Below are 23,618 nucleotides of genomic sequence, written 5' to 3'. Positions count from 1 at the left end.
GAACATCTCCTGCTGAAACAGCCTTGGGGTCATGGCTAGCTTCAGCTTGAGGGTACCAGCCAAGGTTGGGAGACAAGAATCTTCTTCATACCATCCTCCTGTGCCTTTCCCAGCCAAGTGTGAGGCTTTGTTTGATCAAAAGGAAACTTCTGTTCATCAGGTGCTACTGATTTTCTGCTACACTTTGCATTTGGTTGGGTTTTTCCTTCTGTTGGGGGGTGGGGGGTCCTGAGCTGCAGTGGGTTTGCAGCTCTTCACTTCAGCCTAGGTCTGGAGGAGCTCAAAAGTCAGGATTTTCATAAAGCTTCAGAAGTGGGAAAGAGATTTTTGGCAGGTGGCTGCCTAGCCTGAGGTAGCTAATTCAGGCCTGTTTGGGGTTGGTTTAGAGCTTGTTTAGCATCTGTCTGTGAATGAGAGAATCTTTACAGACTTCTGCTCATTAGACAGGACTGAGGAGTCCTTGGTTTTCAGAAATCCCCTGGGGCTGGGCTGGCTGTTGGCACAGTGACACAGCTGGGGTGCAGGCACCACTGCCTACCCCAACCCCTCTCCAGGCAGCCTTTCGCTGGAGAGCATCCTGAGAGAGCAGCCTGAGTTCTGACTGCTTTTGCTTCATCTCTTTTTGCAGGAAAAATCAGCCAGGTGGGCAGGAGCCCCTCAAGAGGCAGGGATCAACCACGAGCAAAAGCCCTGTCCTGACCCCTCAGGCCATCAAGCACATCTGGGTGCGGACAGCACTGATCGAGAAGGTGCTGGACAAGATCGTGCAGTACATCGTCGATAACTGCAGGTGAGGAAGGAGGAGGAGCACAGAGGCTGCTGGACTGATGCCTTTAGCTGTCTTCAGCCAGGGATTTCATCAAAAGTCCTCTGTAGGCTTGTGTGATGCAGAGTCTGGTGAGAAGAAAAGCAGTGGCAGAGGCATGTAGAAAAAAAACCCTCAAGTTACTTTGGTTTTGAATCCTTGACAGAGGTTCAGAGTCAAACAGCAGCTCAAAGCCTGACATAAAAGTGTGTTTGGTGCCCAAATCCTAATGGGTCCTAGACCTTGGTGCAACAGAAATGTCTTCTAGTAGGCCAGGAGTGCTTAGTTCACTTACATCAGCTGGAACTTTAGGGTTTCAGGGAGCAAAATGCCCTTTGTAAATGAAAGAAGGGGGAGATGAGTTTAGAACAGGAGGAGTTAATGACATCAAACCTTGGGGTTGTGCAAAGAGGTCCCTTGTAGAAAAGTCAAGCTTTGTGTAAAGGCTCTTTTCCCTTGCAGAGCCAGAGAAAAGCCTCAATGCTTTGTGGCTGTAATCCACAGAGGCTTTTTAAGAGGAAGAGGAAAGTCCTCTCCATTCTACCACTGCTTCCTGCCAGCCAGCATTAGCTTTGGTTTCCCAAGAGGTGTCTCCTAACCCCTACCCTTCCTGCCCTTCTGTAACTGATAAAAGGAATTATGTGGGCACATAAGAAGAGGAAAGTAGGAGCCCTAAAGCTGGGTGTGATGGTCTCTGGTCTGTCTGTACCCACTGCAATCTGTAATTCTGCACTGGGCAGACAGGTTCTTGGCTGCCCAAAGAATAGAAATAGAATAGAATAGAATAGAATAGACCAGACCAGGTTGGAAGAGACCTCCAAGCTCATCCAGCCCAACCTAGCACCCAGCCCTATCCAATCAACCAGACCATGGCACTAAGTGCCTCATCCAGGCTTTTCTTGAACACCTCCAGGCACGGCAACTCCAGCACCTCCCTGGGCAGCCCATTCCAATGCCAATCACTCTCTCTGACAATAACTTCCTCCTAACATCCAGCCTAGACCTCCCCTGGCACAACTTGAGACTGTCCCCCCTTGTTCTGTTGCTGGTTGCCTGGCAGAAGAGACCAACCCCACCTGGCTACAGCCTCCCTTCAGGTAGCTGTAGACAGCAATGAGCTCTGCCCTGAGCCTCCTCTTCTGCAGGCTGCACACCCCCAGCTCCCTCAGCCTCTCCTCACAGGGCTGTGCCCCAGGCCCCTCACCAGCTTTGTTGCTCTTCTCTGAACATGTTCAGCACCTCAACATCTCTCTTGAATTGAGGGGTCCAGAACTGGACACAGCACTCAAGGTGTGGCCCTGACCACTGCTGAGCACAGGGGCAGAATGACCTCCCTGGTCCTGCTGCCCACACTGTTGTTGAGCCAGGCCAGGATGCCATTGGCTCTGCTGCCCACCTGGGCACACTGCTGGCTCATCTTCAGCTACTCTCTACCAGCATCCCCAGCTCCCTCTCTGCCTGGCTACTCTCAGTCACTCTGTCCCCAGCCTGTAGTGCTGCTTGGGGTTGTTGTGGCCAAAGTGCAGAACCCTGCACTTGGCCTTGTTCCATCTCATCCCATTGGCCTCTGCCCACCCATCCAGCCTGGCCAGGTCCCTCTGCAGAGCTCTCCTACCCTCCCTCCAACAGATTAACTCCTGCTCCTAGCTTGGTGTTATCTGCAAACCTACTGGTGATGGACTCAAGCCCATGGGTCTGACCAAGGAAGGGAGCTGGGGCAGGGGCAATTATTTTCAGTGCTGTCCAAGTTTGCATTGCTTTCCTTCTCCTCAGCTTGGTTTTCATGATGTCTCTTACCACTAAAAAGAGACACAGTGGAAGAAAGGTCTGTGCTGTTCAAGGCAAAGTGTTGCTTGGGATGTCCAAGGCCAGTTTGGTCTAATAGCTGCGTGCAGAGGAGGCTGAGGGAGGGTTGGTTGTGTCCCAGAGCCATAGTTAATGGCAGCAGCTCAGCCCAGTGTGTCCACAGCTCTGCTGATGCATGGATACAAGGGGGAGGAAATTCTTTTTCCACATAATTCACCTGGAGACATGAATCTGGTCTGAGCTGTTGTGTTGCTCTGTGTCATAGATGTTCACCCTACTGCCCACTGCAGCCACTCAGCTGAGTTGAGATCAGGCCCTTCATGGCAGATGCCTGCTTTTGAGAACCTGACTTAGTGAATCAAACCACTGCAGAAGGCTTCTTCTCATCCAGCTGCCTGCCAGTGCCTGATCCTGCAGGAAGGCTGTAGAGGGACCTGTGCTGAGGGTGTCTAGAGACAGGCCAAGGGGGAATGGCTTGAGGCTGAGGCAGAGCAGGGTTAGACTGGAGCTGAGGAAGAAGTTCTTCAGTAGGAGGGTGGTGAGACTGTGGCACAGGCTGCCCAGGGAGGCTGTGGCTGCCTCCTCCCTGGGGGTATTCAAAGCCAGGTTGGATGAGATCTTGAGTAGCTGTGTCTAGTTGAGAGGTGTCCCTGGGCATGGTGGGGAGGTTGGAGCAGATGAGCTCTGAGGTCCTTTCCAGCCTGAGCCGTTCTGTGGTTTTATGAGGAGGCTTCTCATGCCTTTTTGTGACTTCACTGCTCCAGTGATCCATGCTGAAGCCCTTCAGCCCTTCTGCTCTTGGAGAGAAGGTCGCATAGAGTTTGAGCCCCATCTAGTGGAACAGCCAGCGGAGGATGAGGACAGCTGAAGGCATTTGGGAGGTTTAATTGCTTTCCTGTGTGGTTCCATAAGTCAGCTTTGCCTGCTGGGATGGGATGCTGGATGGCAGGACCTGGGGCATTGCAAGAGCTACTGTTTATAGTGGCTCTTCGTTCTTGACAGTGTTTCAAGATTATTCCTTACAGCTGGAAGAGATGTTTAAGGAGGTGTGGATCTCTTGGTCTCTGTGGGAAACTGGCAAAATTGCTTGCAGGGAGTTATTGTTTGTCTTCATATTGCATTAGTGGTCAAAGCCCCAGATCAAATACACTGGGTAAACACATTTAGCAAAGGCTGGCTCCTGCCTCTCAAGGGCTCACTTCCAAAGCAGCTAAGGAGAGAATGAGCATGCTGCAAGGAGCTGGCTTGTCCAGGGCTGTGCCCACTGATAGAGGGCAGAACATGGATCCCAAGCAGAGCTGATGGTCACCTTGTTAAACAGAGAACTGTGGAGTGTAGGGTTGCTGAGCTGCCTGTTTCAGGATACTTTTCTGCTCCAGTGCTGTTGGTACAGGTTAGGAAATGCTTCAGTTCTAAAGCAGATGTCTAAACTGGACTGCATGAATTCCTCCCTTGCTTCCATACCATAGATTATAATGATCACAGGATGTCAGGGGTTGGAAGGGACCCAAAGAGATCATTGAGTCCAATCCCCCTGCCACAGCAGGACCATACCATCTAGCTCAGGTCACACAGAACACATCCAGACAGGCCTTGAAAGGCTCCAGAGAAGGAGACTCCACAACCTCTCTGGGCAGCCTGTGCCAGTGCTCTGGGACCCTTCCAGGAAAGAAGTTCCCCTTGTGTTGAGCTGGAACCTCCTGTGCTGCAGCTTCCATCCATTGCTCCTTGTCCTATCCCAGGCAGCAAGTGAGCAGAGCCTGTCCTCCCCTCCTGACCCCCAGCCCTCAGATAGTTATGAACATTTATTAGATCCTCTCTCAATCTTCTCTTCTCCAGACTAAGCAGCCCCATGTCCCTCAGCCTCTCCTCATCAGGCAGTGCTCCAGTCCCCTACTCATCCTTGCAGCCCTCTGCTGGACCTTCTCCAGCAGATCCCTGTCCCTCTTCAACTGAGGAGCCTAAAACTGAACAGAGTACTCAAGATGATCTTTAGAAAGAGTTCAGGACACAGCCTGTTGTGAAAGCCTTCTGCACGTCCTACCCCACCCCACATTCCTCCTTTACAAGAGCAGCAGATGTCCCAGTCAAGCTCCAGCAGAGCTTTTAGAGGAGATGGATGTAATCCCAGCAACTGCATCCCTCTAGCTGTCAGGTCAGGAGATCTGTGGGGTGTGGATCCCTTTGCCCTCTCTCTGCCTCTTTAGATGCACCCTGCTCTTACTGCCCTGTGGAGTGGGTATTGGATAACCACAGCAACATTCTACTGCTGGAATTGCTGTGCTGGTTTGGATGAGGCATGCAGTCACCTGGAGCATGACTTCAGCTCACCCTGCACACACAGCTGACCTCCCCTGGGCTGCTGCTGGGGCTGCAGCAAGCGCTGCAGCAGTTGCTGGGTTACCAGCAGCACGTCTGCCTCCTCTGCCCTTATCTCCTCTGCCTCCTTTGGTGCACTTTGTGGCGAGCAGCAATGGGATGTGTTCCAAGTCAGTGGGCACATGCTACTGGGAGGCAAAGAGCTTGGGAAAAATAACATCCAGAGGTTTTAACTGGGCTCTGATCTTTTATTCCTAGTAAATATTATGAAAAAGAAGCTTTACTGGCAGATCCTGTTTGTGGCCCAATTCTGGCTTCTCTTCTAGGTGAGCTCTTGCAAAGTTACTTCTTATGCTAAAGAAAGTGAACTGTTTCTTACAACATTTTGTGTTCTGATGGCATTACCGAGGCTGATTGTGCTCTCTGGCTTGCAGCTTAGCTATTTATGATAGAGCAACACAGGAGATGTTGTTCTGTTGCCCCTGGGTTGGTTCTGAGTGATTGGCTGGGTCAGAGAACTGCACGGGAATGGCTCTGTCCTGAGTGCTTGGTAACAGACTCTGACTGCTGACGCTGCCATGGCAGGGTGTTGTGCCCTACAGGGACACAGGCTTAGGAAGACTCCACATGGCTGTGCCCTCGAGTCACCTGGGTTGCCTGTAGGACAGGGCTGCGGAGCTGAGATGTTGCTGCCTCTATTGCCTGTGGGATAGGCTGATCCCATGGGATCGTTAATGTTCACTTGGCTGGTGAACTCAGAAGTTTTTTCTCTGGGGCTGTTTTCTTAGTTGGACCATGTGCTCTGGAGTACACCAAGCTGAAGACAGCAGACCACTACTGGACAGACCCCTCTGCAGACGAGCTGGTCCAGCGGCACCGCATCCATGGCGTGCACGGCCGCCAGGACTCCCCCTCCAAGCGCCCGGCCCTGGGAGTAGGTATTTACTGTTCCTGAGCTGGGGCTCAGGGTGGTAACAGAAACACCCCCGGGGGGAGAGACCTGAAACCTAGAGCAGCCTTGCTGTTCTCTGATGGGACCTTTAACCCAGGTTAGAAGCCCATCTGGCCCAAACATCCCATTTAACTGTGTGCAGAGGAGTTGGGGATCAGGGACTGAGTTCTGTGGCATTTGACACCTGTGATCTGGGAGGGATCTGAACCTAGAGCAGCCTTGCTGTTCTCTGATGGGACCTTTAACCCAGGTTAGAAGCCCATCTGGCCCAAATGTCTCATTTAACTGTGTGCAGAGGAGTTGGGGATCAGGGACTGAGTTCTGTGGCATTTGACACCTGTGATCTGGGAGGGATCTGAACCTAGAGCAGCCTTGCTGTTCTCTGATGGGACCTTTAACCCAGGTTAGAAGCCCATCTGGCCCAAACATCCCATTTAACTGAGTGCAGAGGAGTTGGGGATCAGGGACTGAGTTCTGTGGCATTTGACACCTGTGATCTGGGAGGGATCTGAACCTAGAGCAGCCTTGCTGTTCTCTGATGGGACCTTTAACCCAGGTTAGAAGCCCATCTGGCCCAAATGTCTCATTTAACTGTGTGCAGAGGAGTTGGGGATCAGGGACTGAGTTCTGTGGCATTTGTCTAGGTAGTTCACATAAACCACGTGAGCTGCCTTGGAGGGAAGTAAGGAGCCCAGGTGGTTCCCCTGCAAGGGCTCCTGGCTCCAGGAGCTGTGCCCTGTGGAGATGAGCCTGCAGGGAGGTGTTGCTGGCTCGCTGGCCTGGCAGTGCTGCCAGCCCTGCCCCAGCTGCCCTGTCCGTGTGTGCCAGATCCGGAAGCGCCACTCCAGCGGCAGCAGCTCCGACGATCGCTTCGCGGCCTCGGCGCGGGAGTATGTGGAGTCCCTGCACCAGAACTCGCGCACACACCTCCTGTACGGCAAGAACAACGTCCTGGTGCAGCCTGTGAGTAGCTCAGCCCGCTCCTGGAGCACTCCTGTCACAGAATCACAGAAGCACCCAGGCTGGCAGAGCCCCTCAGGAGCCCCAAGTCCAACCTAGAACCCTACTCTGCAAGATTCACCTTAAACCATCTCCCTAAGCACCACATCCAAACCACCCTGAAACACATCTCCAGGGTGGGTGACTCTACCGCCTCCCTGGGCAGCTCATTCCAGTCCCTGACAACTCTCTCCACAAAAAACTTTTTCCTAATGTCCAATCTAAACCTCCTCAGCCTCACAGAATCACAGAATCAGCCAGGCTGGAAGAGACCTCCAAGCTTGTGCAGTCCAACCTATCCCCCAGCCCTATCCAGTCAACCAGACCATGTGATCTTTGATCTTCTGTGATTCTGTGCTCCACATCCTCCCTGGACAACCTGTTCCAGTTCCACCACCCTCACTGTCAAGAACTTCTCCCTAACATCCAGTTTAGATCTCCCCTCTGCCAGTTTGAACCCATTCCTCCTCTGGTCATTACAAGACCTTGTCAATTGTCCCTCCCCAGCCCTCCTGTGGCCCCCTTCAGATACTGGAAGGCTACTTCAAGGTCTCCTTGAAGCCTTCTCTTCTCCAGGCTGCACAGCCCCAACTCTCTCAGCCTGTCCTCAGAGCAGAGCTGCTGCAGCCCTCTGAGCATCTTTGTGGCCTCCTCTGGACTCAGTCCAACAGTTCAGTCATCAAGTCCAACTTGCCAACTGCCGGCAGCTGCCTCTTCAGAGTGTCTGAGAGGTGATGTCCACTGGGACACTGACACAGAGTGATGGAAATACTAGTTGTGGCTGGAGGATGAGAAGCTGAGATCCAAGTAGGGAAAGGCCATGCTGCTGAGTGCATCACAGTGACGCATGCCAAGGGAAATGGCACTTCTGTCGTCTCCCAGAGGGCTCAGGAGATGCTGCTGGCGTTTGCTAGCTCAGTTTTGCCACTTCACTGACACAGTTTTACAAGATCTGTTGCACACTTTCTGGTGTGAAGGTTTCCCTCAGCAGTTCCCAGCTGAAACCCTGCTCTGGAGCTAGAGGAGTTCAGAAGAGTGGAGGTGACAATTCTGGCTGTGACACTGGCGTCACCTGGGCTGTCTGTTTGCTTCTGTGAACAGAAAGATGACCTGGAGGCCATCCCTGGCTATCTCTCCCTTCATCAGGCAGCAGACAGTTTGACACTAAAGTGGACTCCAAACCAGCTGATGAATGGAACCCTCGGAGACTCAGAGCTGGAGAAAAGGTAGTCACTGGGGTCAGGAAAGGATGGGAAGCATCCAGGGGGCTTGGCAATGTGACAGAAGTGTAACAAGGCTGACTCAGTTGGAGGGCTTCTGATTGGTGTGGAAGCTGAGGTGTCAGACAGCTTAGGTTCTGCTCTGGTGGGCCACAGGTGGAGCAGCTTTGGCACTTGGCTCTCAGGCCTTTTCCAAAGCAAACTCTGCTTTTCCAGGTGTTTGTGGAAAGGGCTCAGCACTGCCTTCCAGCACCTCCCTTCAGAGGGTCAGAAGTCACTTGGCAAGGCAAGGCTAATTTCAGCCTCCAAGGGAGACCCACAGGGTCATTATCTTTAGCTGGATCATTTGTCCATCTAACCTGGCATCCAAGGTGATGGCTTGAAACAGGCAGCGTCTCCTCAGGGAATGCCTCCTTCAGCCCCAGAGCAGTGCCCTCAGGTGCTTCATCCACACCATGCTTTTTCTAACACTCCCTGTCTGTCATTTAACAAATCACTAGTCACAGGCTCACAGGATGTCAGGGGCTGGAAGGGACCAAAGAGATCATCCAGTCCAACCCTCCTGCCACAGCAGGACCATGCAGTCTAGCTCAGGGCACACAGGAACACATCCAGACAGGCCTAGAAAGGCTCCAGAGAAGGAGACTCCACAGCCTCTCTGGGCAGCCTGTGCCAGTGCTCTGGGACCCTTCCAGCAAAGAAGTTCCTCCTTGTGTTGAGGTGGAACCTCCTGTGCTGCAGCTTCCATCCACTGCTCCTTGTCCTATCCCAGGCAGCAAGTGAGCAGAGCCTGTCCCCCACTCCTGACCCCCAGCCCTCAGATAGTTGTGAACATTTATTAGATCCCCTCTCAGTCTTCTCCTCTCCAGACTAATCAGCCCCAGGCCCCTCAGCCTCTCCTCATCAGGCAGTGCTCCAGTCCCCTAATCATCCTCGTAGCCCTCTGCTGGACCCACTCCAGCAGATCCCTGTCCTTCTTCAACTGGGGAGCCCAAAACTGAACACAATACTAGTGAAGCCCTCTCCCTCAGCCTTGCTTTATGGCTGAACTGTCAGGATTGTTCTCAAAGTTTTGAGCTGCTTCCAGAGTTTAATCTGTAAGCCTGAGCCCCATTGGGTTTTCATGCTGCTGCCCAGAAATCAGATGTGCAAGAGAGGGCTGAAGACAGCTACATGAGCATGAAGTCTGTGCCTCAGGCACCTTAATCTTAACCAGAGCATTGCTGTAACCTGGGATGGGTTGGAGGGTGGAGAGAGGGAGGTGGAAGAGGGAAAGGGATGTTCTGGAAGGGCTGGTGCCAGATGTAGCCACTGCAGAGAACTAGTTCCTTTTACTGGGCTATTAATTTACCTTGATTGGCCAAATTTAATAAGCTGTTATTAACTTAGCATAGTCTCTTTATTGGCTGCTTGGAATCACCAACACTCCTGGACATGGAATAAAACCTCCTGTTTCCTGCTCATTTTCCTTCCCCATCAGTGTTTACTGGGACTACGCATTGATAGTGCCGCTGAGCCAGATCGTCTGCATCCACTGCCATCAGCAGCGTAAGCACACTCCTCCTCCTCCTCCTCCTCCTCCTCCTCCTCCTCCTCCTCCTCGGCCCTCCCAGAACCCCTTCCTGCCAGGTGAATGTCAGTGCTGCTCATGCTGCTGCCAGTTCAGGTGGTCACAGGCTCACAGGATGTCAGGGGTTGGAAGGGACCAAAGAGATCATCCAGTCCAACCCCCCTGCCAGAGCAGGACCATACAATCTAGTTCAGGGCACACAGGAACAGTCCTGGAAAGGCTCCAGAGAAGGAGACTCCACAACCTCTCTGGGCAGCCTGTGCCAGTGCTCTGGGACCCTTACAGCAAAGAAGTTCCTTTTGTGTTGAGCTGGAACTTCCTGTGCTACAGCTTCCATCCATTGCTCCTTGTCCTATCCCAGGCAGCAAGTGAGCAGAGCCTGTCCCACTCTCCTGACCCCCAGCCCTCAGATATTTATTAACAATTATTAGATCCCCTCTCAGCCTTCTCTTCTCCAGACTAAGCAGCCCCAGGTCCCTCAGCCTCTCCTCATCAGGCAGTGCTCCAGTCCCCTACTCATCCTCATAGCCCTCCACTGGACTGTCTCCAGCAGATCCCTGTCCCTCTGAAATTGGAGAGCCCAAAGCTGGAGGCAGTACTCAAGATGAGGTCTCACCAGGGCAGAGTAGAGGAGAACCTGCCTTGATCTGCTGGATACACTCTTGATACACCCCAGGATCCCATTGGCCCTCCTGGCCACAAAGGCACATTGCTGTGCCATGGATAATTTGTTATCCACCAGCACTCTCAGGTCCCTCTCCAGAAGGCTGCTCTTCTCTTAGGGACTTCTTGCCAAAGGAATCAAACTGTCTTTCCTTCCTCACATGTCTCACCTGAAAGGCCTGGGAAGAACTCCTCTGCCTCACACTGCTGCTGGCAGTGCTTGCTGTGTGCTTTGTCCTTCCTGTCTGCTTTGGTTTTTCTGGGCATCCATGCAGAGCAGCACTTGTGGCAGGCTGTCAGCAACAGATACTGAGCACACAGGCTCTGGCTTGCTGAGCACAGGCCTCCCCATCTGCTGGCCTGTGAAAAGGGGAGGGCAGCACTTCTGTCAGCCCTGGCTACAGTGAGGCCATCAGCCTGCAGAAAGGGAGCCACCACCTCCCACCCTCTGCCCGTGCAACTCCCAGGGTCCCATTCTGCTTGACAGAAAGAGGTGAATCTGGACCAAAACATCTCTCCCACTGCTTTCCTTGTCACAAGCCTTAGGTCAAAACGGCAGAGCAAAGACAAAGAACATGTAGAGATTTTATCTGGAGTCAGATGTGAGTTCAGTTGGACTAAACAGTTTGAATTAAGAGTCTGTGCAAAGGACACTTGCTGAGTATTGCTGTAAAATGCCTGGGCAGGAGAGCCACTCAGATCATCACTCCTCCTCCCCCAGTGTCATTAGCACTTCTGACTGGTTAGGAACTTAGGAGGATGAGCCTTAAAATGTAGAATCCTGGCTGGCAAAGGCTGACAATTGCAGGGTTAGCTCAGCTCCACCTGCCTCGCTTGGCTCAGCCTCCCCAGGTCACTTTGTGCCTGCCCTGGGACACTTCAGGAAAAGAGGAATTGAGAGGCAGATGTGGACCACCACAGCCTTTGCTGTTGCTCTCTGAGGAAGCTGTGTCAGTGTCAAGACTTCTGCTGTTTACACGAGGTGACAGACACTTGGAGGTGCTGCCACAGCACCCAGCTACCTGCAACTTGCACAGCTGTGCTGCAGGAGACAGTAGCAGAGTGTTTGGGTTAGAATGGACCTTTAAAGGTCGTCTAGTCCAACCCTCCTGCACTGAACAGGGACATCTGCAACTAGAACAGGTTGCTTAGAGCCCCAAGTGACCTGACCTGGAATGGTTCCTGCCCTTTGAGATCTCCCTTCAGCCAGGTGGCTGCAGATGACTCATTCATTGAGTCTTGGAGAAGGAAATGAAGAACCTCATTCCCTCAGATTCTCTTGGAAGCTGTACAAGATGCAGGGTTTTGTCCCTGCTGAGAGAGTATCCAGAGCCCAGGGTGGGTTTCCTTACTTGTGCTGCATTTCCAGTGCCAGTGGAGATAGAGGGGAAAAATTTACACCAGGAGATGTGAGTTGCTAATTCTCACAGGAATAAAGCTGGACACTTTGGTGTGGAGATTTTCATTCTCAGTTGTGTGTCCTCTGACACCTTATGTTGTACACCAGAGAGTTCAGTTATTCCTTTATTGGTTGTTATGTAAGTGTTCAGAATCACCTGGAATCTTTGTCATAGCTTGCATAGATCTTGAGCTTCTTTAAGGCCAAAGGACTGTGATCAACCCTGGGTCACACCTTCACTTGCTGGGGGTTATTTGTCTGCTTAGAGATAACAAAGAAAAGTCACTTGGAAAGTAAGAGTGAGAAACAGAGGTTCTGGTGTAACAGTGTGGACTCCCCTTGTCCTCCTTTGCAGCAGAAGGCAGATGGACACTGGTCTTGGTGAGTCAGGATGGAACTCAGCGACCTCCACTGCACTTTCCCCAAGGAGGTCACCTCCTCGCCTTCCTTTCCTGCCTGGAAAATGGGCTCCTGCCTCGAGGTCAGCTGGAGCCACCCCTCTGGTCCCAGCAGGGCAAGGTACTGCCTTCTGATCAGCAGCTTGCAGTAGGTAGGGCTGACCTTCATCACACAATCAGGGAATAGATCTGGCTGGGAGAGACCTCCAAGCTCTCCCAGTCCATCCCTCAGTCCAGCACTGAAGGGCCAGCACTAAACGATGCCCCTAAGCACCAGCTCCACGGGGCTGCTTAAACACCTGCGGGGATGGTGACTCCAGCACTGCCCTGGGCAGAGCATTCTAATGTCTGAGAACCCTTCCAGTGAAGAAATGCTTCCTCCTATCCAGCCTGAATGGCTTTGTTCAACCAGCATCCTGCTCCACGGAGTCTGGAGCCACTTTATAGTAAAGTGGGAGGCAAAAGAGCTCCATTTAGTCCACTTTGATTCTCCCAGAGCCTGTAACAACAGCTCCTGCTTTCATTACCCTGCTGATCAACGAGCTGAAATCTGCTGTTGTATCAGAACAGGAACCCCAATGACAGGGGCTGAGATGAGCTGGACTGGCACATGGTTGCTGTCAGAGGGTTAGTGAAGAAGCTGGGGCCCAAGAGCAGCTGTGTTGAATACCCCTAAACCACCAATCCTGCCCTCGTTTTCTCCCTCAGAGCCTAGTTTGAGGGTGGCAGAGGTGTGCAGCAGTCAGTTTGCTGTGCTCTGTTAGTCCCCAAGGGCTGAGGCTATGGAATCTCTGTTTCCTCCAGGGTAAGGTGTTCCCAAAGCTTCGCAAGCGGCACAGCAACAGATCTGTGGACCTGGAGGAAGTGCCAGCTGAAGACACCTCCACAGACTACGTGTTCAGAATTATCTACCCAGGACACAAGCACGAGAACAGTAAGTGCCTTTGTCCTCCTCTGCTTAAAAAAAAAGCAAACCAAAACCAACACAACAAAACAAACCCAAAAGCTAAGGAAAACCTTCAAGTGATGTCCTGGGCAGAAACCGAAGGTACCAGACCAGGCAGGTGGTTGTGGGCTGGGAAAAAGCTATCACAACACTTCAAGGTGTGGTAATTGTGATCAAGAGGGATAGCTTCCTGTAGGTTTCCTTGATGCAGTGCACCAGAGGGGTTGAGGTGGGGAATCTTTGTATTTCCTCTGTGTTTGGCAGAGGAAGTTTTCTGAGTGCTCCCCTGGGCTTGCAAACTTGAGACTGCAAACCAGAAAGGTTTCTTGCCTGGCCAAGAGCAGCTTTGCTGTCGAGGTGAGGATGTTTTTATTGGCCACACTGCTCGCTCATAATGTTGTTAGTAGAAAAACCAACCATAAACTCAGCTCTTAAAGTGCCCCAAGAACTCCCTGGGCTAAGTTTTCCTGGCTTGGAAGCAAGAACTTAACAATGGATAAATAAAAGGAAAACAAAATGAATTCCCAAGCACCAAACCACCTCATGACATCAGCTGAATACAAATTCCTGACATGCAAGAAGGCATCCCAGCCAGTTCTCAAACAGCATGTTCAGTTTTATTCCCCTTGGCAAAGAAGCAGGAATTCCCCAGGAAGATCAGACCCCTAAAGGGGATTGGGATTTGCTGCTCACATTAGGGCTTAGCTGCAGCTGAAAAAGCAGAAATCCAGGCTGAACCCTCCTTACCCCAGGGGGCTGAACCCCAGTGGTGGCCTTGCTTTGTTAGGGCTTCTGGATTTGCACAGGTAAGTCCATGCACACAGCAGCAAAAGCTTCTCCTACCTCTGCCTGCACCCAGGGGGCTGCAGCTCTGTGGGCACACTCAGCACAAAGCTGCCTGTTCAGTGCAGGACAGAGCTGGCTGCTGCCTCGGAACAGGGCTGGAGCTTGCATGTTTGCAGTGCCAGCCAGAGCTGGGGGGCAGAATGTTTGCTGCCCAGATGCCTCTGGCACAGGTTTCAGAGTGGAAAAGATGCCAAAGCATTGATAAGGGCATGGTGAAGGACAGAAGCTAGCCAGAGCCTGCAATTCCCGTGGAGTCTCCCTAAGAAGCATACTCATCTGCTGCAGGCTGGCACTGGGCCCTTTCCCCAGTGCCACCGTGTGCCCTGGGGGCACTGGCTGTGCAGGGTGCCAGGCTGGCCTGTGGCTGGTGGAGCCTGCTTGGTTCTCACACCCCCTTGACAGGAGCTGGTGCCTTCAGGAGGAGGGCAGGCCCCAGGTCCTTTGTCTTTGCTGAACGTGTCCTGTTGAGCTTTCCCACAGTTCTCTCTTCTTATGCTCCTCTTTCACTATTTTCTTTGAGCAGTAACTATTAACTACCACCACTTAGCTGCCAGCCGCTCTACCTCTGTTGACGATGATGAGGAGGAGGAAGATAAGCTACACGCAATGCTATCAATGATCTGCTCTCGGAACCTCACAGCTCCTAATAGGATGAAAGGTTTTTATCCTCCTCCCCCTGTGTCCCAGAGCTCTCTTGCAGCTCGTTCCACTGCTGCACACAACAGTGTTGGCATTATTACAGGGGAGAGCATTTCGCTCGCGCCAGGGTTGCTGCAGGTCCTGTGCAGAGAGGCTGGGGGATGCTCGCAGCCTGGGGGAGGTGGAAACGGCAGCATCTTCCCTCTGCTTTGAGGGAGGACAAACCTCCTCTGCTGCTGGAGGCTTCCTGCCCCATCTGCACGCAGAGGCATGTTCTCAGGAGAGGAGGAGGGAGTTTGCAGGTCTTTGGGTGCAGCCTTGTGCAGGAAGGCTCAGAGGCGAATGCTTACAGCTGGGCAGAGGCAGCAGCAGAGTGTGTCTGTGTAGACAGAACAGGGCAGGAGGGTAGTGAGCTACAGTGTGAGCCCAGGGATGGCCCAGGTGTGCATGCTCTCACACTTTGTTTTCCTTCAGAAGGCAGAGAGGTGTGCAGAGGAGGTTGTGTGGAGGTGCAGTAGCTGTCTGTGGCCAGGTGCCTCTGTTGCACTTCTCACATTCGTAGCCTGGTAGGGTTCAGATGACTCAAGACTCCTCACCCTCCAAAAATCTGTCATCTGATTCCTTTTCTAAAGCAGCTCATGACAGATGCATGAAGTTGGTATTCTCAGGAAGTGTCTCTGAGCAAGCACTCAGGATCTGCACTCGGTGCTGCTGCAGCCTGAGCAGTCCTTGCTTTCTCAGAAGAGATAGCTGAATGCTACAAACCAACCCAGTGCCCAGCCCAGACCCCTCCTGCACAGCCTGGCAGCTCAGGAGATGGGCAGGTCTTGCCTCTCCTCTAGCTCATGGGAAGTCTCTCCCTGCTCTAGGTGTACCAGTTACAACTTCAGTACCACCAGGCTTGGCCTCAAGACCTCTTGAGTGCTTGTGAGGGTGCTCCTGTCACAGTTCAGCCATCAGCCTCTGCCTAATAACCAGAGTGCACAGCAAGAACAGAATCTGCTGTTACCAGGCTGTGAAGAAGCTGTCAGAAGTCTGACACCCACAGAGGAGACAGGAAGGAGCACAACTGCTTGCAGGTTTAGCTCCTGTCTGAGTTCCCCTTCAGTTCTGTTAGCCTGAACCTGCTGTTTTTTTCTGGCATTCCTGTTTCCTAATTAAAACATGAGGCAGCTTGGCTCCAGATTAGATGCCCACACCTTGAAACAGCAGAGCAGTGATCTGAGGGATGTTAGCCCTGCTCTGGTGGGGCTGAGTGTAGGTGACAATAACTGCCCTGCCCCTCTGCCTGGTGCTTAAGTGCTGTCTAGAGAGGATGTGAACAAGGGCAAGGTGCTCCTCCTCGGTTCTTGTAGGCTGCCCACACACTAGGTAGTAGCTCCTAGAAACTGAAGTCCTGCCCAAGTTAATGAGTGGGTTTTGTGAGGTGTGGATGGAAAGAAACTCCAAAATTCCAGCACTCCCCTTGGGAAAAAAAAACCAAAATAAATCCAATTTCAGCAAGTTTCTGCATCACTGAATGACAGAATGGATTGGAAGGGACCTTACAGACCAGCTAGCTCCAAAAGGTCCTGTTCCAGAAAGTTTGTGTCTCACAGGATCACAGAATGGCTTAGGCTGGAAGGCAGCTTAAAGATCATCTAATTCCAACCCCCTTATCTTAGCTGGATATTTCTGGATCTAGATGATGATGGACAGGGAGAAAGAAGGTCTGACTCTGCCAGGTGCAGGTGTGAGGAGGCTGTGACCTAAAGCAGAAGCAGCACAGCTTAGTCTGCAGTCAGATGATGGCAGCTCTGAGTTCTCCCAGCAGAAAACTGCCAGATCCCTGCCCTGGCTCGCTGAGCCTGGCAGCTCCCAGAGAGTTAAGGACAGGCCTGGGGTGTGAGTAGTGGTTCTTGCTGGAGCAGGCTGGGCTGGCTGTGGCCTCCCCCCAGCAGCCTCCCAGTTCAATAATGACAACACTGCTGTAGCAGGTTTGCTGGCCATTTGCTTTGACATTTTGCAACATGCTCGACTTCTGCATGTAGCTGAAGTTCCAGACACCACCACCACCAAAGGAAAGATGCTGTTCACTCTAATTCTTCACTAACTCAGGTACCTTTCATCTGGATCGTTAGGTTCTGTGGGGTTCTTTCCTTGTTTCTCTAAAACAAACCAACCAAAAAGAAAAAAAAAAAAGACTTAAAATACAAATGAAACCTCAAAAAGCAAACAAAACCAAAACCCAAACCAAACCCACTTTGCTTGTCTGTAGAGGGGAGGCAAAACCAAACCAAACCAAGACCTGACCAAGCAAAAAAAAAAAACAACCAAAAACCCATCTAAAAAAAAAAAACCAAACCCCAAAAACCAACCCAAACCCAAACCTGTTTGTCCAGTGGTGTTTTTTTATTTGAACCCAATCAGAAGCTGCAATAAATACTGGGTCGTTCAGCTCCTTCCTGAAGAATTAAGGTGAAGAGCATTTTTGCATCACACTTTGTTTTGTGAGATGAGACACACCTGAGTGCTGCTGCATGAAGCCTCTGCTGCTTTGGTATTCTTTTCTTTTTCCTGCTAACAGATGGTTTTGGTTCCCCACCCCCCACTACTCCTTCCTCACCTCTGCCCACCTTCCAACAGGCACTTCCTAAAATGCTTGATGGCTACCTTTGATTTCAAATGCATGAGATGGTTTGGAATTTGCCCCTCCCCACCACCACCCACCCACCCACCACAAGTGTGTGTTCTCAAAGCACGGCCCAGGGGACTGGATTTTGCTGCCCAGTGTTGATTTCCTGACATGCAGTGGTATGGCATTTGCCTTAATTTTAATCATGGGTGAGCTGAAAGGCCAGTTATTTATTATCAACCCAAACTCCACCAGCTCAGATGCCAGCTGGGAAGGTGAAAAGCCAGAGCCAAGCTTTCTGAAGGCAACTGGAGATCATAGAACTGTCAGGGCTGGAAGAGACCTCAAGGATCATCCAGTTCCAACTCCCCTGCCATAGGCAGGGACACCTCACACTAGATCTGGTTGTTGGGTTTTTTTTTTGGGGGGGGGGGGGTTGCCTCCCTGAAGCTGGTTAAAAACAAGGCAGAGAGAGATTTGGTGGAGCAGGGGTAAGCCAAAATGCTGCACTGCCCTGTTGGATCACCTCCTGCAGACTACCCTCATTTAAGTGTGTTCACATCAGTAGGACTTGAACTGTCCTTCTGCACTAAACATTCTAGGATCTGGTTCTGAGAGGAGGGGAAGGGGAAAGGCTCTTTAAAAGATAACTGGATCAGTTTTGTCTTAGTTTCCTTGATGCTCAAACTTTCCCTCTAGCTGGACTAGCAGTTACATGGCTGCACAATGAAATTCTGAGACCTGAATGATCAGGTTAGATGATCTCCTCTGGCTATAACCCCTTTACAAGAGCCAGTTTCAGCTGGTACCACAGCACTCTTCCCTCTCTTATCTTGAAACACAAGCTGGGGTGTGCATGGGCAAGGAGGGGAGAAATGGGGAAGGGGTTTGACTTCCTGGGGAGTGACCATGCACAGCATGCAGCTGGTGGCACTTGGTGCCATGGTCTAGCCTTGAGCTCTGTGGTAAAGGGTTGGACTTGATGATCTGTGAGGTCTCTTCCAACCCTGATAATACTGTGATACTGTGTGGTGTGGGCATGCAGAGAGCAGGATTGCTGAGGTCACTGGGATGGTGCCCTCCCTTTTTTTGGAGCCAAGGTGCAGAGCCTGCTGAGGAGCAAAGCATGAAGCCGCCAGGATGCACAGAAGGAAGAGGGGGGGAAGAAGCCAGTGAGTTGATGGCCTGCTCTTTTGTTTGGTTTCTTCCCTAGACACCAGTGAAATGATAGAGATGCAAGGCTTTGGGGCAAACCTGCTCTCCTGGCAGCTGGAGCACTGCAGCCAAGGCTCCTCCTGTGTCTCCTGTTCCACGGGCAGCTCTCCCTATGACATTCCCAGCTGCTGCAGCTGCATCCACGACAGGTAAGCAGGTTGTGCAGAGGGCTCACCTGGCAGACACTCTGCATAGCACCGTTACAAGCAGGGGAGGGTTCTGTTAGTTGTGGAACCAGAGGCACAGAGAAACAATTTTGCAGTAGTCTCTAAGACAACAAAAAGATGGTGTTAGACAGCAAGGCACTGCCTTTGCTAAAACCCACCTCTTAAACTAATCTCAAGTCATGTTTTGATGGAAAAATTGCATCTACTTCTGTTGAGTTGAATAAAGTCTGCTCTGGAAATGTTTTCTTTAATGAGTCATTAACAATTAGAGAGAAGGGCAACAATTCATCTCATCTGACAAGGACCTTTCCAACACACCTGCAGCAGTTGTAGCTAAACGTGCCAGGGGAATCTGTTCTGGGCCAAAATGCTGGTGGGGAAAGTGCTTTGGGAAGGGCAATTTGTCATTAGTGTTGTGCTTCAGCTAAGGAGATCTGGGTGCAGACCCAGAGAAGGAATTGCTGTGTGTAGGGCATGGGGGTCAGCTTGAAATTCACAGTGCTCTCTGTGACACACACGTGTGTGTGTCTCCGCAGAACTCCTCTGAAGATGCTGTGTGACAGCATGAAGAAACAAATCGTTTCCAGAGCCTTTTATGGATGTAAGTGGAGCTCCTCACCTCCAGCCCTCCTGGCACCCATATGCTTATCTAAAAACCATCTGATGTTTGTTTTAGAAGACATTCCAACCCCAAATGTACTGTGAGTCACATCACCTCCGGGCAGCAGGGTGGATGTGCCTCCTAGCTCCATCATTCCCTTATTTGTGGGGTATGCATGCAGCAGGGGGGTGAGCTGCTGCTCCGGGAGGACAGGCTGCAGCCCTCCGCTTGCGCTTCACTCGGCTGCGGTGGCTTTGTGCCATCCTGGGCTCTGCTGCAGTCCTTCGTTCTTAACGCAGCACAATGCACGTTCCGCATTACTAGTGGCAGGTTTAGAATGTCACAGCTCCATCTGCTGATCCTGGGCAGGTGCTCATTTCTCCCCTTTCCCTTCCTGTCCCCACCGCAGGGCTCGCCTACTGCCGTCACCTCTCCACGGTGCGCACGCATCTCTCTGCCCTGGTGAACCACACCATCGTCCCCCCTGACAAACCCTCCAGTGCTGCAGGAGGCCTGACTAAAGAGGTCTGGAGCAAGTATCAGAAGGACAAGAAGGTAAGGAACAGAATGCTTTTATCATCCTTGCTCCAGCTCCCTTACACTGCTGTGTTGAGCGTGGGGCCCCTTGGAATGGACCCCAGGAAGCACTGGAGGTGTTTGCTTGGGCTTCACCGGGTCCCTTCTCTTTCCAGGGAGAGTGACTCAGCTCTTACAGTCTCTTTTATCCTTTGCTTCTCTGGTGATGGCAAAGATAGCAATTAACATCAAAGCAGCTGATCTGATGGTAACTCCAGTCCATTAGAAGTGAGCTTCTGTTCATGGGAGGGAGGCACAACAGCTTAGATCAGGCTGGATTCGAGTGGGGCCCTAAAGGCTTGAATCAAGTTGCAATGTTTATTTCGTGCCAGTCTCACTGTCTTTGTACTTGGTATGAAGTGTGCACGGGCAGAGCTGAGGAGAGTGAAGCTGTGTTGCCTTCAGCACCTCTTTCTCCTGCCTGCTGTAGAACTACAAGGAGCTGGAGCTGCTGAGAAGAGTTTACTACGGCGGGGTGCAGCACGAGATCCGGAAGGAGGTGTGGCCCTTCTTGTTGGGTCACTACAAATTTGGCATGGCCAAGAAGGAAATGGACCAGGTAAGCCCTGCATTCACCTGTGCTCCAGCTCCTCACTGCTCTGTGCTTAACCTCAGCAGCAGAAGGAGACAAGGTCTAAGAGGGACAAAGTTTAAAAGGGACAGAGATCCTCCAAAGCGTGCACTGGGCCTGGAACCTGGGGCTGCAGTGGAAGCAGCACTGAGATTTTGCTGCCCTGAAGCTTGAAAGAGAACCTGAGCAAGTGCCATCAGCACTGCCATCGAATGGTGTCCTTCTGCAGCTTGCACAGCAGCTTGGCAAGAGGAGATGTGATCACACTGAAGTCCAAGGGCATGGCTCTCCTCTAGGATGCTCCCCAGCCTGAGCTCCAAAGGGTGTTGGTGCCACATGAAATGGCAGCTGCCTGCAGGGACCTGTGGTGGTCGTTCCCCAGACCTGCTGGAGGCTTTTTAATGATGGCCACAAACCTAGAGAGAGATTTCTCTCACCTTGAAAAGCTCCAGGGACTTCTAATCTGGCAGTCCAGTGTCTGTACTGCTCCCTTTTAGCTCCCTCTTGAGTACTGTGTTCAGTTTTAGGCTCCCCAGTTGAAGAGGGACAGGGACCTGCTGGGGAGAATCCAGCAGAGGGCTATGAGGATGATGAGGGGACTGGAGCTCTGCCTGATGAGGAGAGGCTGAGGGACATGGGGCTGATTAGTCTGGAGAAGACTGAGAGGGGATCTAATAAATGTTTGTAACTATCTGAGGGCTGGGGGTCAGGAGGGGGGGCAGGCTCTGCTCACTTGCTGCCTGGGATAGGACAAGGAGCAATGGATGGAAGCTGCAGCACAGGAGGTTCCAGCTCAGCACAAGGGGAACTTCTTTACTGTAAGGGTCCCAGAGCACTGGCACAGGCTGCCCAGAGAGGCTGTGGAGTCTCCTTCTGTGGAGCCTTTCCAGGCCTGTCTGGATGTGTTCCTGTGTGCCCTGAGCTAGACTGTATGGTCCTGCTGTGGCAGGGGGTTTGGACTCGATGATCTCTTTGGGTCCCTTCCAGCCCATGACATTCTCTGAGCTTGTAGTCACTCAAAACCCACCAAGGGCACTAAGTCCTGCTGGTTGTCTTATCTCCTGAAGGCCAGGCAACTGCCTCAGAGGAGAAGCAGATCCAGGGGCCCCAGCAGGCTGCTGCAGTCCTGCTGGAACTCCAGGAGGACCTGCTCAGATACCCCTTTTCTGCATGCAGAACAAGTTCAGATAAGAATTCACCACTGGTGAACTTGTTCCTCAACTCTTAACTGCCTTGGTGAAAAAGGGAGAGGACTCTTCCAAACATTTCAGTGATCTTGGTGCAGGGCTTCAGCAGCAGTGATCTGGTGAAACTGCAGCACTTCCAGACAGTGTGAATTTATTGCAGCTGCAGTTTGTACTCCATTACTCTTCTTTTCTTTTTAACTCAAGATTTATAAGTAATATTGGGTATTGGAGGTTTCTTGCATAGATTGCATTTTGCTGCCACAGGTGTGTGAACCAACCACCAGATTTATGAGCCATGTGTAGATATAAAAGGTTTGTCTGGGACTGGAAAAAAAAAGGACCCAGATGCTTAAGGTTTAGAGTGAGAGATCTGGAGCCAGCTCATGGATTCAACCTCTGCTGCATGGATTCAACCTCCAGCTCCAGATCATGGATCCAGCTCATGGATTCAACCTCTGCTTCCAAGGGCACACTGAGCTAGGACAGAAGAGATTTGGCAGGAAGAGATAAAGATTTGAGTCCATTTGTGCACTAGAGATGCCAGTAAAGTCATCCAGGTACACTGCAAGGTATAAAAGAGCTGACCTGAGTTTGCACCACACTAACACATGTGTGCTCCACACCTCGTCTGGAGTTGCAACAAGCTGCTCACGACCAGGGGTAAAGAACAGCAGTAAGCAGCTCCTCAAAGCAATGTGCTGTGGGAGTCTAAAGCTTAGCATGGGATGCCCATGAGCTGAATGGCATGGCAAGAGCCTTAGCACTTACACAGCCAGGACACTGCTTGTGCCCTCAGCCAAAGTCCTCAGGGCTTAATTTATCATCTGCCTTCTGGTGGTAGTTTTGCAGTCGTCCATCAGTATCTGGGGCACTCCCAAGCGTGGCTGTCCTCCAGCCTTCCACTGACTTGTGTTTTATGATTTATGACTGGGCAGCTACCTCAAGTGACAAACAGCCTGCAGCTCTGAGCATGAGTGCTCTGGTAGCAGCTCCAGCCAGCAGAGGCCAGAGCCTGCAGCCAACTGACAACTGCGGTTTCTCTTCAGCTCTTGACAAGTGACAGAGCAGAGAAGTTACTGCATGTCCCTTAATAGCTCGAGGGGGGGTTTCTGTGTCTGCCTTTCAAGCCAGCAGTGGCAAGAATCTGTTTTATTACTACAGAGACCAGCGTGGTTGGGTCTGGCCATGCACAGTGCAGGCACAGGACAGGTCTGTGGGAGTTGGGACTGCCACTGTTCAGGAGTCTCTGCCAGCATCTAACTCTGTGCAGGCTGATGCTTAGAAATCTGTGACCTGGAATTCACTGCAGGAGCTACATTAGAGCTGGAGCAGAGGGGGAGCTGGGAAGGAGGTGTAGTTAAATTGGGAACCATCCCTTTGGAGCAGTGGCTCCATCAGATTGGCTCCGAGTGCTGAGTGAGGCTCTGCAGGGCAGCCAGGGGCATCGTGAGCCGCGCTGAGTGCTGCTGGTGCTGCACACACAGGCTGGTGGGAACCTTCCCTGGCACCTGTGGTGGCAGTGTGTTCCCTGCAGTAAATGCCCAACACCCTGCTGCTCCAGTGGCTCTGCTTGCCAGGCACACTGACTGGGGGGCAGTGGGAGCAGGAGGGCTGCAGGCTTCAGGCTTTCGGTCTGAGACACTGCACTGCTTTAGACCTCTCCCTCCTGGCTTCCAGTCGTCCTTACTGCTCCCTTTTGAGTTGGGCCAGGGCTTGAGGGTCTGCCTGTCTGTCTGCAGGTGGATGAGGACATTGCTCTCCGCTATCAGAAGGTGATGGCTGAGTGGAAGGCCTGCGAGGTGATCGTGAAGCAGCGCGAGAAGGAGTCCCACTCTGCCTCGCTGGCCAAGTTCTCCTCGGGCAGCAGCATCGACAGCCACGTCCAGCGCCTCATCCACAGGGACTCCACCATCAGCAATGAGGTAGGTGCTCCCCTCCTTGCCCTGCAGGGTGCCAGCAGCACCAGGCTGTGCAGCCCAGCAGAGCAGAGCCTTGTGTGAGCACAGCTCTGTCAGTCTGGCATCCCCAGCAGCACGTGGAGCTGCGGCACCCCATGGGCAGCGACGAGCAGGGCTGTACTTTGGGTTGCTCTTCTTTAGCAGGGCTTTAAGGTTCACCTACCACA

The 23,618-nt window shown here is 52.0% G+C and overlaps 1 protein-coding gene across 10 annotated transcripts in view; it reads left to right on the top strand.

Annotated features, from left to right (window-relative positions):
- SGSM2 (small G protein signaling modulator 2) overlaps positions 1-23,618 on the top strand; it is a 66,740-nt gene that overhangs the window by 32,117 nt on the left and 11,005 nt on the right. For 4 of the 10 annotated variants that reach the window (XM_064166517.1, XM_064166514.1, XM_064166516.1 and 1 more), the window contains exons 4-17: positions 629-790; positions 5,189-5,256; positions 5,719-5,864; positions 6,711-6,845; positions 7,983-8,107; positions 9,582-9,649; positions 12,089-12,252; positions 12,936-13,065; positions 14,447-14,581; positions 18,390-18,540; positions 19,095-19,159; positions 19,569-19,714; positions 20,166-20,294; positions 23,233-23,415. In XM_064166517.1, the coding sequence (XP_064022587.1) occupies positions 629-790; positions 5,189-5,256; positions 5,719-5,864; positions 6,711-6,845; positions 7,983-8,107; positions 9,582-9,649; positions 12,089-12,252; positions 12,936-13,065; positions 14,447-14,581; positions 18,390-18,540; positions 19,095-19,159; positions 19,569-19,714; positions 20,166-20,294; positions 23,233-23,415 (1,807 nt within the window). The remainder of the gene's footprint in view (positions 1-628; positions 791-5,188; positions 5,257-5,718; positions 5,865-6,710; positions 6,846-7,982; positions 8,108-9,581; positions 9,650-12,088; positions 12,253-12,935; positions 13,066-14,446; positions 14,582-18,389; positions 18,541-19,094; positions 19,160-19,568; positions 19,715-20,165; positions 20,295-23,232; positions 23,416-23,618) is intronic. The other 6 variants (XM_064166515.1, XM_064166511.1, XM_064166520.1 and 3 more) reach the window with 4 other exon arrangements.

This window comes from Pogoniulus pusillus, chromosome 27 (assembly GCF_015220805.1).
Source record: "Pogoniulus pusillus isolate bPogPus1 chromosome 27, bPogPus1.pri, whole genome shotgun sequence".
Lineage (NCBI taxonomy): Eukaryota > Metazoa > Chordata > Aves > Piciformes > Lybiidae > Pogoniulus > Pogoniulus pusillus.
The sequence above is the reverse complement of the archived record's forward strand: the minus strand, read 5'-3'. Positions and strand labels throughout refer to the sequence as shown.